The sequence below is a fragment of the Salvia splendens genome, chromosome 15 (assembly GCF_004379255.2).
Source record: "Salvia splendens isolate huo1 chromosome 15, SspV2, whole genome shotgun sequence".
Lineage (NCBI taxonomy): Eukaryota > Viridiplantae > Streptophyta > Magnoliopsida > Lamiales > Lamiaceae > Salvia > Salvia splendens.
This window is the reverse complement of record NC_056046.1, coordinates 7,224,517-7,237,955: the sequence shown is the minus strand read 5'-3', so window position 1 is coordinate 7,237,955 and position 13,439 is coordinate 7,224,517. Positions and strand designations below refer to the sequence as shown.

General features: G+C 37.0%; 2 protein-coding genes across 2 annotated transcripts; one reads left to right on the top strand and one right to left on the bottom strand.

Moving 5' to 3' along the window:
* Window positions 1–715: 715 nt before the first annotated feature.
* On the top strand, window positions 716–8,898 carry LOC121768869 (probable importin subunit beta-4). Its single transcript, XM_042165461.1, has 21 exons — window positions 716–1,124; window positions 1,296–1,428; window positions 1,975–2,111; window positions 2,208–2,253; window positions 2,751–2,963; window positions 3,054–3,557; window positions 3,643–3,777; window positions 3,853–4,068; window positions 4,140–4,229; window positions 4,308–4,555; window positions 4,668–4,756; window positions 5,350–5,390; window positions 5,652–5,682; window positions 5,763–5,885; window positions 5,993–6,210; window positions 6,290–6,385; window positions 6,466–6,578; window positions 7,241–7,376; window positions 7,505–7,609; window positions 7,749–8,059; window positions 8,593–8,898. Exons 1-20 carry the CDS (start codon window positions 850–852, stop codon window positions 7,947–7,949), a joined length of 3,150 nt encoding a protein of 1,049 aa, XP_042021395.1. The 5' UTR covers window positions 716–849; the 3' UTR covers window positions 7,950–8,059; window positions 8,593–8,898.
* Window positions 8,899–10,127: 1,229 nt separating this feature from the next.
* Window positions 10,128–12,480, bottom strand: LOC121766642 (transcription factor bHLH160-like). Its single transcript, XM_042162918.1, has 3 exons — window positions 12,283–12,480; window positions 11,569–11,904; window positions 10,128–10,202 (listed from the first exon to the last, which is right to left on the bottom strand). The coding sequence occupies exons 1-3, from the start codon at window positions 12,478–12,480 to the stop codon at window positions 10,128–10,130; spliced, it is 609 nt and encodes a 202-aa protein (XP_042018852.1).
* Between the last annotated feature and the right edge of the window lie 959 nt (window positions 12,481–13,439).

Genomic DNA, 13,439 nt, shown 5'->3' with positions numbered 1-13,439 from the left:
CCAAGTCCAAGTCCAAGTCCAAGTCCAAGTCCAAGATCGAGATCGAGATCGAGATCGGGATCGGGATCGGGCTCGGGATCGGGCTCGGGATCGGGATCTGGCTCGGGCCCGAGGCCCGAGGCCCGCGGCCCGCGCCCGCGACCACGAGCACGAGCACGAGCACGTGCACGGGCACGGGCACGGGCACGGGCTCGGGCTCGGGCGGGCGGGCGGCGGCGGCGCGCGCGTGTGCGCGCGTGTGGGCTCTTTCACCCATCTTGGTCCACTATAATTATTAAGTAACATAAAGTCACTTAATTTATACACATTAAAGATGTGTTAATCCTCCAATGTGGGATAATTAACACTAGTTAATTATTCCCTAAGCTCCATCTCCAAGCTTTAATTAAAAGCTAATTATGCCCAACTTTAATCCACTATTTCTCACTCACCGGAAATCGGATTTGAGAAAGTGAATATACTACATTTACCTACGTGTAGATCGACGCTATGTCATTTAATTTCACAAAATTAAATGTCTCGTCACATTTATTATTTGGTCAAAATCCATTGACCGGGCATATTTAATCCATGATTTTTTACAATTTTATTTTTTTAAATTGATAAGAAAATAATGTAAAGTTTGAGTAAAAAACTAGAAATAGTTAAAATTTGCACGCCAAGTCTCGTTAAAAAACCAAAACGCTCGTGAAAAGCGCGTGACAAGTAAATTACCCGCACAGTAGCAGTCCCACCCTTTCACCCGCCGCCGCCGCTGCTTCCTTGTATATAGAGGAAAGGGAAAAAAAAGCAAACGAAGTTAGGGAACCCTAGCCTCCTTCCTCCCTCTCTCACGCACGCTATCCACCAATGGCGCAGTCCCTCGAGCTTCTGCTCATCCAGTTCCTCATGCCGGACAACGACGCCCGCCGCCAGGCCGAGGATCAGATTAAGCGGCTGGCCAAAGACCCGCAGGTGGTGCCGGCGCTCGTCCACCACCTCCGCACCGCCAAAACCCCCAACGTCCGTCAGCTCGCCGCCGTTCTCCTCCGCAAGAAGATCACCGGCCACTGGGCCAAGCTGTCTCCGGAGCTCCGCCAGCTTGTCAAACAATCTCTCATCGAGAGCATCACCGTGGAACATAGGTTTTTGCCTCTTTTGTTGATTCAAACGTCGGAACATGTTTTCGCTTTTTCAAATTTTCAATTTTCTGACTTCTGATTGAAATCGCCTTAAGTTTCAATGCTGTGTTCTGTATACTTCAATTGGACAACAGATAATCAGAATCTCATATAGTTATCTATCCTCTTTGGCAGTCCACCAGTGAGGCGAGCTAGTGCAAATGTGGTTAGCATCGTTGCCAAGTATGCCGTCCCAGCTGGAGAGTGGTCGGATTTGTTGCCATTTCTATTCCAATGCAGTCAAAGTGCACAAGAAGAACACAGAGAGGTGTGTTGCTAGATGTGCAGATCACTGAAGTCCTTTTTAATTCCTGTTGTTCCATTTATGAGGATCATGTATAAACAGATATTCAAGCCACAATTTAAAATTGGATTACAATAGTCAACCAATATTTAATAGCCATAGAAGTGAAACTAAAGCATTTCTTTGTCCATCTCTAACTGCCACGGTTAACTGGATTTTCAACTCAGATCGCCATATTTCATGCATTTTGTTTCTCCTTGCCTTTTTCTAGCTAGTCCTAACAGAGAGATGAGACTTTGACCTCCTTCTATGGGAGCTGTTGTAAGCTTATTAAACAATTCTTCAGTTTAGATTGAACCTCTATAGTCCAGCCTGCACTTAGTGGGGAAATATTTCACATGTGCTGATGTGGATTCTTTCCTTTTTTTGTTTTTTCAATTGACTATATGAGTTTGAACATTCATTTTAGACTGACTAGCTAACTTAATAATGATTTCTTTTTCCCTTTGATCCTTTTTTGGTTGTTCTTTTTTAATGTACTTGCATAAATAATCTTTGTTTTTCTCCTAGGTGGCGTTGATACTTTTCAGCTCCTTGACAGAGACTATTGGAAATTCGTTTCGACCATATTTTGCCGATTTGCAGGCTCTGCTACTTAAGTGCCTTCAGGATGAGACCAGTAACTGTGTTAGAGTTGCTGCTCTCAAGTAAGATATTTCTTGAGGATTTGTGGGGAATGATAATATTTTATGATGGATGATATATCTGCGGAAGGTGCTTACATATGTGTTTTGCTATGTCAGGGCGGTTGGCTCTTTTCTGGAGTTCACTCATGATGAGGTTGAAGTGGTGAGTTTAGAATCTTTAGATTTCTTTGCTTCATTGGCTATCTCTGGATCAAGCTACCCAGCTAAATACTTTTTATTACAAACATCTGATGTATAAATACTCAACCTCATGACTAGACAGAAGTAGTGAGTTCAAATTTGAAATTTCTGCCTTTTGTTGGCTCTCTGGATCCAGCTGCTCACGGTGAAATGCTTTTTATTTTTGCTACAAAAGTTCTATGTAGATACTTATAGAATGTCTTGTTGAATACTTGAATAGTGGTAAACTCATATTATTGTGTGATTCGGACACATCACCTTTGATAATTATTTTGTCATTCTCGATTTCATGAAATCAATTTTCTGATCCGAATGTCGAACAATGCTATTTCACAAGTCACAACAGACATTTTAGTACTGCAAATTGATGATTGGCCTTGTTCTTTTAATTTCCTATTTCTATTTGAAATTATGTTACCTTCTGGATGCATTCCTAAGGTCAATGCTTGCATGTTGTAGATCAAGTTCAGAGAGTTTATTCCTAGCATTTTGAATGTATCAAAACAATGCCTTGATTCTGGTGAGGAGGATGTTGCTATGATTGCTTTTGAGATCTTTGATGAGTTAATCGAGTCTCCTGCTCCTCTCCTTGGTGATTCTGTGAAAGCCATTGTTCAGTTTTCTCTTGATGTTTGTTCAAGTCCTAAGTTGGAACCTAATACACGTCATCAGGTTAACATCACCGAACATGGTATTTCCTTCCAATTTTAGCATTCTATACTTTGGAGTTGGCTTGACTTCTCATTGCTTCATTTGTGGTAGGCTATTCAAATAATTTCATGGCTTGCAAGATATAAATCAAGTTCCCTGAAAAAGTACAAGTTGGTTGTACCAATCCTGCAAATCATGTGCCCTTTACTTGCAGAGTCAACCGACAGGGATGATGATGATGATCTGTCACCTGATCGAGATGCTGCTGAGGTTATTGATACTATGGCCATAAATCTGTCAAAGCAAGTGTTTCCTCCCGTTCTTGAATTTTCTTCTTTGAGTAGTCAGAATGCAAATCCAAAGTTCAGGGAGGCTTCAGTTACAGCTCTAGGTGTTATATCCGAGGGCTGTTTGGAGTTGATGAAGGGCAAACTGGAACCTGTTCTTCATATTGTCTTGGGAGCTCTTAGAGATCCTGAGCAAATGGTGCGCGGGGCTGCGTCTTTTGCACTCACACAGTTTGCTGAGCATCTGCAGCCTGAGATAGTATCTCACCATGAAATTGTTCTTCCTTGTATTTTGAATGCTCTAGAAGATGCATCTGATGATGTCAAGGTTGATGCATACATAGTATTAAATAGGCTTTTATTGTATCATTTGTTTGCTTTATCTCATAGTAATATTTAACTTGTCATATCAGGAGAAATCATATTACGCACTAGCAGCATTTTGTGAGAACATGGATGACGCAATTCTTCCTTTTTTAGATCCTTTAATGGGAAAACTGCTTGCTGCTCTCCAAAATAGTCCCCGTAATTTGCAGGAGACATGCATGGTACCGTACTTCTACATTGGCAGTCTAATGTTCCAAATTCTTGATGTTTTAACATTCTGTTTGCTGGTATTGTAGTCAGCTATAGGCTCAGTTGCATCTGCTGCAGAACAAGCTTTCCTTCCATATGCAGAAAGGGTTCTTGAGTTGATGAAAATATTTATGGTGCTTACAAATGATGAGGACCTCCGCTCAAGAGCAAGGGCTACCGAGTTGGCTGGTATAGTTGCAATGTCTGTTGGCAGGGCTAGGATGGAGCCAATTTTGCCCCCCTTCATTGAAGCTGCAATATCTGTATGAAGCTTTTCATCTGTTGTCCTGCAGTTATCACTTAGAATTTTTGATTGAGGGATATGATATTTCAGGGTTTCAGCCTGGACTTCAGTGAACTCCGGGAGTACACTCATGGATTCTTCAGCAATGTTGCTGAACTTTTAGAAGATGGGTTTTCTCAGGTAGGTTTTCTTCCATAATGCTTTAACACACAGACAAAGAGATCTTACATCTAAAGCATCCATTGTATGTTGGAACAGTACCTTCCACATGTTGTTCCTTTGGCCTTTTCCTCTTGCAACCTTGATGATGGTTCTGCCGTGGATGTTGAGGAATCTGATGAGGATGACAATGTCAACGGATTTAGTGGTGTCTCTTCCGATGATGAAGCACACGATGAACCTAGAGTTCGTAGTATTAGTGTAAGAACAGGTGTTTTGGATGAGAAAGCAGCTGCTACCCAAGCTCTTGGCTTATTTGCTCTGCATGCAAAGAGTTCCTATTCACCGTATCCTTTTTTTCTTCCTATGCATATATGTGTAATGTGTATGTAGTTATCCTTGTATGGCTGCTATAAAGGGACAGTTTACGATAATTTGATACCTTAATTACAATTAAAGGTACATAGAGGAGACCTTGAAGATTTTAGTCAGACATTCTACTTACTTTCACGAGGATGTTCGCCTTCAGGCAATAACTTCACTGAAATGTGAGTAATAATGGTCATTATGTACTTGAGTTGCTATACAGACAGTGATCTTCATAGGTTGTTCTTTATAATGACATATTTGTGCTTGTCATGTAAAAACATCATATAGAATTACATTTCTTTGGAACTCAAATCTGGACTTGGCAAAATGCTCCCTTGCACAATTCTCCTTGAAGATTATTGCAGTGCTTTCTGATATTTACTGATTGGTTAGTAATAAATTCAGCAAATGTTACATGGATATTTGTAAAGATGCTAAACCATCAGTTCCATTAGAAATGTATACATTGAATGCTTCATTGCGATGACAATCTGCTTTCAGCTTCCATAGCATCCTAGTAGTCCTAGTTTCATTGTCTAGTCCTGTTTTGTCAAGTACTATGAGACAGTAAGCTATCTAAAATTCTTAATTCAAGTTAAAGTGGAAAAAAGTACTACTATTAGTTTTTCTACTTGTATTTTGGACTAGAAACTTGCCTTTTTGCTCTCACTTTGTTCCTGGTATGATGCTCATCCGATTGTACTTAGGTGGCACACAATATATTCTGCTACGTTATATACTCTTACCTTCCGAATTTGTTTGTCACTGCCAGATATATTGGAAGCAGTACAAGCAGTTTTCCAGAATCACAATGTGAGTGCAGAGTAATCATTCTGATTGACCATTTGATTATGAGTTCCGTATCTTTTTTTGTTAGGAATGAAAATCTGTAGCATGGGTATGTATTTCCATTTGCACTGTGTATTTAGTTGAGTGGCAACATTTTGGTTCAATCATTACTTCGAGTTGTTTATTTAGCTTCAACTTTAAGAGGTTCAGTGGTGTCATTCTAGTGAATATCAATTGCCTACTTGTGGATTTTTCTGACGCAATCTTATATTTATTATTTTGCAGGAGGGAATTATTAAGATAAAAGAGGTCTTTGGTGAGAATCTATTGTGTTCCGGATTTTCTTTATAAGATAATCTCTTTCAGGAAAAACAATAATTAACTAATTGTCAATAGATACTGTGCTGAATATATATATCAAGACAATGACTGAAGATGATGATAAAGAAGTCGTAGCTCAGGCTTGCATGAGTGTTGCTGACATCATGAAAGATTTTGGATTCATGGCTGTTGAGCCTTGTAAGTTGTGAAATTTGACCATCTTTTTTATGAATTCCTGTGGACATGTACTCTGGTCTATAGAAACTTATAACCTGTTTCCCTCTTCTCTGCAAAACCAAATTTAGATATACCTCGCCTTGTTGAGGCAACTTTGGCACTACTCCGGGAGGAGTCTGCCTGTCAGCAGATAGAGTCAGACAGTGAGGTTGATGAGGATGATGCTGACCACGATGACGTACTCATGGATGCAGTTTCTGACCTCCTTCCAGCTTTTGCCAAGGCATTGGGTGCTCAATTTGCACCAATCTTTTCACAGCTGTTTGAGCCTCTAATGAAATTTTCGGTTAGTGGGTAGCTATTAAGTATTGGGTTAGATTAAGGACTTCTTTTTTAATCCTAATACAAGAAATTTTCTAATGCAGAAACAATCACGCCCACCACAGGACAGGACAATGGTTGTTGCAACCCTTGCTGAAGTTGCTCAGCATATGGGTGCTCCAATTGCTGGCTATGTTGATGTAACTTTCTAAGAAATGTCAATTCTTATCTTTGTTTCACTTCAAAATAATTGATTCACTAAAAATAAAATGTGTTTTAGGCTGTAATGCATCTTGTGCTCAAAGAATTGGGATCACCAGATGCAACAAATAGGAGAAATGCGGCATTCTGTGTGGGTGAACTGTGCAAAAATGGTGGCAGCTCAGTCGTAAAGTAATCTTCTACTCAACCAAATACTTTTTTGCTCTGTTACTTTTGAGATATTTCGAAATAATAGTAGTAGTATCTTACTTAAAAAGAAAATTTGTACAGTATTAGATTTCAGCCTAAATGGGAATAAACCTTGAATTGCAATTTTGTGACTCCAAAACTGGATCATCAGCTTATTTCCAATCATAAGAGATGCAGTCTTCAGTGTGTTAATTCCATACTCCCTCCGTCCCATAAAAAGATGCACCGAATCTTTTGGGCATGAGTTTTAAGAAGTGTTGTTTGTATTGTGACTGGAGAAAGGCCCCACTAGTGTTTCTATGGTGAGTGGAGAAATGTCCCACTCTAGAGGTATTGTTATGCAAAGTGATTGATACTGTAACAATTGTAGTCGGGTATTGTGCATAAAAGAAATGTGCATGTTTTTATGGGATGTAGGGAGCATTAAACTCTGTTCTGCTTATCTATGTGGTCTTAAGGGTCTCTGTATATCTTGCTTGGTTTCCTTTGAGTGCCCTGAAACTTCTTCTGCTCTAGACCTGATACCATTTTGCTTTTTTTTGGTCTTATTCTCTTTCAAAACTCTGCACCCTATATTTGGCCTTTGCTGATCTGTATATTTTCTCTAATTGTCATCTGTTGCTATTGCTTGTTGTTTGAAATAGATACAATGCTGACATTTTGAGTCGCCTTCATCCATTATTTGGGGAATCTGAGCTAGACAATGCAGTGAAGGATAATGCTGCTGGGGCAGTAGCAAGGCTGATAATGTCTCACCCAGAGAATATCCCACTGCACCAGGTTGATCTCTTCTTCCTCCCTTCGGATTGTTTTCTGTTTTTCCGTGATTATATGTCCTCTTATTTTATCAGTTTCTACCTTTATCTTCTTCTATTTTTCCATAATGATATTTTCCCTCATTTTATCAGGTTATACCCATTTTACTGCAAGTGCTTCCTTTGAAAGAGGACCATGAAGAATCTACAGCTGTTTATGGATGCATCTGCAATCTAGTTTTATCATCTAATTCTCATGTAAACTTACTTCAGTTTTGAGCTAACTTCAGTTTTGAGCTACAGATCCTTTTAACTTGTTTGTGGTTTCTTGTTTTGTTTTTTTCAGCAATTCTCCCTTTTCACTTTTCAGTGATATTGTTTCTATCTTTATTTGCAGATACTTTCCTTTGCCCCTCAGCTGGTTAGCATATTTGCTCAAGTTGCTATATCACCCGATGAATCTGATGAAGTTAAGGTGCATATAGGACGGGCATTCTCCCATCTGATATCAATTTATGGCCATCAAATACAACCTGTCTTGGGCAATCTATCACCTGCTCAGGCTAATGCTCTAGCAGCAATTGCACCTAAGAGCTGAGATATGCTACCTGCCGGAGTTGTTTTTAGTTCAGAGCTTCTTTCTACACCAGTGAGCTTCCGTAGTTGATGCCATTATCACAATGGCGACGTATTATATTTGAAATCAAGGTACGTTATTATCCATTATTGGAAAAATGAATATAATGATTCACAGATAGTACTATGCTTTATGAGTTTTATATTCGTTGAGTAAACACTACATATTGTCAAATTTACTAAAACTGTGCCAGAAACTTAGACTGACTTGACATTGTTAACTCCTTTGTTATATGTTAGTATAATGTTTTCTGAAATACTCCATACTTTTGCCATATCCCGTCGCATAACTTGGTATGGTTCTGATTCAAACCTGATCGAATTTTAATTGCGTGATGCTACTGCAACCTTAAACGTAAATTCTTCCTATCTAAGGAACCCTTTCAATGACCTAAACCGCACTGGTAGTTAATTGTTTCATTTGAAGAAATTGGATCTTTGATTGGAACCCAATTAGAATAAAATCAAGTTTGCTCGAACTTGATCTTGTGATGAATAAAGCATAGTTTCTCAAGGGTGCTATTGTATTTTCATATCCTTTTTCTTTGGATCATGACAATCAAGAGTCGACATATAGCTTCATTAACCTTTATGTTGTGTTGCAGGTAAATCCAAACTATTTTTTTGATCTGTTGCTGCTGCTGCTTGTATTTGGTATTCCAGTTTCAGGATTGTATCATTTCCTCATTTTTTGGTTTGTCAAGGCGAGGCGTTTTCTACAATTTTCTAGTTTGGGGATTCTTTCATCCCCCCAATTTTGGTGTGTATTCAGATGTCTTTTTTTTCTTAGTCTCCTTATTCTTCAATTGTTTGCAAGGCCTGGTTGCTGTTTATTATTTTAAAAGTTAGCACAAATAACTGGAAATTGTTACATTTTTAATTGCTTGAGATACATTTGGTCTTGTTTCTAACTTTCTATTTTGCATGAAATTGTTGCTTTTTCTGAAATGAAAAAATGATTGTCAAAAATTACAAAAGTAAATGTGTACTAACATGGTGACATCTGTAAATAAATTGCATGCAGTGTTTTGTGGGATGTTAGTCTATATACCTTCTATCTTCATGGTTTTTTTTTTACAATTTTGTCTATTTATACAAATTTGGGTATTTATATTTTGGTACACATTCACTTGCAAAACACCGTAAGCCACTTACACTTCATGTTCACCAAAAATGCAACATTTAGTTATCCAATGTAAAACATGTCCCTCAACCATTATTTAAAAATTGTACCGTCCTTATTATGGATGGGGGAATGTTTTTTATGTGATACAATTATAAGTGGTTATTTCATGATAATCATTGATCATAGAATGATCAGTGTAACAAATTCCAAACGTACAAATTATCTAGTGATTCCATCAATAATGCCGTCATGTGAAAATATACTAGTAGTATTACATTTTAGATTTGAAACTGGTAATTAGTACACCATAAAAATGTTGAATTTTTAGGGTTTTGACGTGTTCACAGTTTAAAATATTTTAATGTTATAGGCAAAAAAGAAAACAAAAGAACAGAAAATAACTATACCAAATACTATATGCATGTGATATCGATCGATTTCTAATTAGGGTAAAATAAAGAACAGATTTTGCAAGACACTTTTCAAACGACCAATCAAATTAGGTGGATTATGACTTTTAACATAAATATGCAATAGAGTGAAAACCCAGTTTATTTCAATCGACACAAACCGGTTTTATTTTATCTAACAAAATTTGGAAGTTATGTAACATTTGGAGGAACCAATTAAAGGTTATTTCACCATTTTCAAAAGTCAAAACTAAACTTGCCAAATCAAAATACCTTGCAAACCTAACCTTAAGTGAGGACAGTCTCGAGTTATAAGAGTAGTCCATAACTTTGTGGATATGGAAAAGTGGATATTTTAATATGTCAATTAAATGTGAATATATATTGTAATTGTATTCGTTTCTAGGCTTTGTCCGTTGCCACTCATCACATAATGGAGTATATATATAACATTTTCAATTGATTATCCGTATATTCTTTCCTTTTTTTGACATAAAAAATCTGTGTGAATAGTTTGTAATAAAAAGTATAATACATGTAGACAGTATGTATAATTACGGAGCTGCTGGCTCTAATTTGACAGCAAAAAAATAAAAATAAAAAATCACCTCAACCAAGAAATAAGCTTGTCCCGTAGTTCTTCAAAGTAATTGGCCGCTTCTGAAGCAGTATCGTTTGTCTGCGGAAAAATCATGCAAACATGTACATATTGAATTATCACATTCAATTATAGATTAGTGCCATGCATAATTTATCAACTTTTTGAGAAATTGACTCCCGACTATAAGTACGAAATTCATCAATAACCTACGAAAATAAAATTAAAGAGAGAACTTTAAAAGGATATATGAAAAAAAATGAAAGATTATAGGAAAAATTTATCAGTTCTCGCCCCAAATATCTAACTTTGGAATTGCGAACTAACTGATCATGGGGTCAATTGAGCTACAAGTTTACGATAAACTAACCTTATATTGTGATTCAAGCTTTTTCTCTAATAGTAGTAACTTATACTCCATGCGTCACCACGATTTAAAGATCCATGTTGTTATTTTAGGATGTGCACAATTTAAAGATCCATTTACTTTTTTTCTATTTTTGGTACGTGTACTCCATATTCCACTAACTTTTTTTCACTCATATTTCATTATAAAATTAATACTAAAAATGAGACTCAAATTTCACTAGCTTATTTTATTTACTATTTTTCACAAAGTCAAACAATTTCTTTAAACCCGTGTTGAGTCAAAATAACTCTTTAAATAGTGAACGTAGGGAGTATATCATGATCCCTCTCTCCGTCCATCATCGGGGCAAAAGTTTGAGTGCATGTACCTTATATTAGTGAAATAGAGCCCTAAATTTTCCTTTTTTCTTGGTCCTAACACACACATGTTAAATCCACAACCTCATAGTTGAAGATGGATTATTGTATATCAACTGAGCTGCGATATGTCGTCATACATTAATGCATGATTTTAGAATGCAAGTTATACAATCAACTTCATTACCCTATTTTGGAAGATAAATGCAGAATAAACCTAAAGTTGAACTTTTGGAAGATAAATTACAAAACAATTAAACCTAAAGTTCCTTTTACAATTAAGACTTGCATTGATAGTATCAACTGATAATCATATACATAAATTTAACTATCAAACAATTCATTCAAAATACATAAGAAACATTAATACATATAAGCACATAAAATAAATAAAAATATAGGAAATGTTATTGCATTAATTATTCATTATTGTTATGTGTATTCTCACGTATATACTTCCTGCTAGTTAATTATAGTTACTCTTAAATGTTTCCAATCCTAAAATTTAGTGAATGCATAAAACAAAAGTACCAATTAATCAGACCAAGAAACGTGGATATGATTATTGCATGCTATATAACATTCAAAGCCAATTCATTCACACAATCGAATGGATAGTTTTCAACCTTCTTTAATTAAAGCATGCATGTTAAACATATTCAATACTCCATAAAGTGTTATATGAAGAGAGTAATAGATAGAATTAAGATGTGTAGGTTACCTGGATGTGTAAATGGAAGCAAATTCTGGTGTCAGAAACGTCGAGAGCCGAAGCGCTCTTGATGCTCACACCCTCACTTTCAAGACCTTCTAGAAAACGGGTGAGTTGTGATTCTTCTTGTTCTTGTCTCTCCAAACAAACTTGAAAAATTGCTTCTTGTTGATTAACTTGGTTCAAAGAAATGGTGGGGTCTTGCTCTTTAGCACTCAATTTACTCTCCTTGGCTCGTTGTAACTGCACATTTTCCTTTTTGCCTCTCAATGATTCTATCTCATTCTCCAGCTCAGGAATGTATGTCACCACTCTATCGACTATTGCAGGTGCACTCCACTTCTTCTGCAAGATTTTATGTTTTCTTTATCATTGATGCACTATACTATCTCTATGAAATGGAGTAATGAAATTATACATATATAGATAGATAGATAGATAGATAGATCAAATTCTCTCTTTTTACCCCTTCTATGGCAACTAATAATCAGTTTGATAAACTTCTAATGATTGTCATAAAAGAACTACGTACTATTGTAGTGAATAAAAAGCATTAACAAAAAAGAAGCATCAGTATTGTATGTATACAATCATGATTTTTAAGTATTTTTATTTAACCAAATCCTATATATAGGAAATGGTTCAAATGAGAGTTTTCATAGAACTGCACTAATTAATCATCACATATATATGTAGTAATTGTAGTAATAGATTGAATGTGACCTTAGATCTTCTGGAATCAGGAAGCAGTGCTTGAAGAGCAAGGTAAGATGCATTAAGCTTCATTCTTCGAATCCTCTCCTTTGCGTTGTGGTCCAGCTTCTTCACACCTTCTTCTTCTGCAATTTCTATTACATTACTACTATTCTTTCTTGCAGATCTTGTCTTGATCAATTTATTGGATTGAATAACTGAATTCATTGGATGAGTTTTGATACATTATACATGGGTATAAATAGGAGTTTAGACATAAATGTATCTAGGAACCATACATCATAATAAATGCTATTCTTATTTTCCAATACTCTTGGAACTCATGCATCTTCTTGGGACTTAATAATCTCTTTTCTCAACACTCCCCCTCAAGTTGGATAACGGGATTCCCGATATCCAACTTGCCAAGAGCCTCTGCAAAGTTTCTTGCTCCTACTGCCTTGGTCAGAATGTCTGCAAGTTGATCTCCAGATCGAACAAATGGGAACTCAACAATTCCCTCTTCAATTTTCTCTTTGATGAAATGTCTATCTATTTCAACATGCTTCGTCCGATCATGTTGGACAGGATTCTCTGCGATACTGATTGCGGCTTTATTATCACAGAAAATTTGACACGTCTTCTGTGATAAAAAACCTAGTTCGCCCAATAATCTCCTCAGCCATAGTACCTCAGTTAATCCATTTCTGATCCCTCTAAATTCTGCCTCTGCACTTGATAGCGCTACGACTTTTTGCTTCTTGCTCTTCCATGTAACAAGGTTCCCTCCAACAAATGTGAAGTACCCCGAAGTGGATCTTCTGTCAACTGGGTTTCCAGCCCAATCGGCGTCTGTATATCCATGGATTTCCAGATGCTCACTTCGTCTGAACATTATTCCATGATCAAAGGTACCTTTGAGATACCGAACAACTCTCAGTGCTGCTTCAAGGTGATCGCTTTGGGGTCGGTGCATAAATTGACTTATCACACTTACTGCATATGCTATGTCCGGTCTGGTGTGTGAAAGATAAATCAATTTTCCAACTAACCTTTGATACCTTTCTCTATCGGCTAGTTGAGCTCCTTCTGTGATTTGAAGTCCATGATTAACTGCAATTGGTGTGTCTGCAGGTTTACATTCCATCATACCAGTTTCTGCCAGAAGATCCAAAGTGTATTTTTTC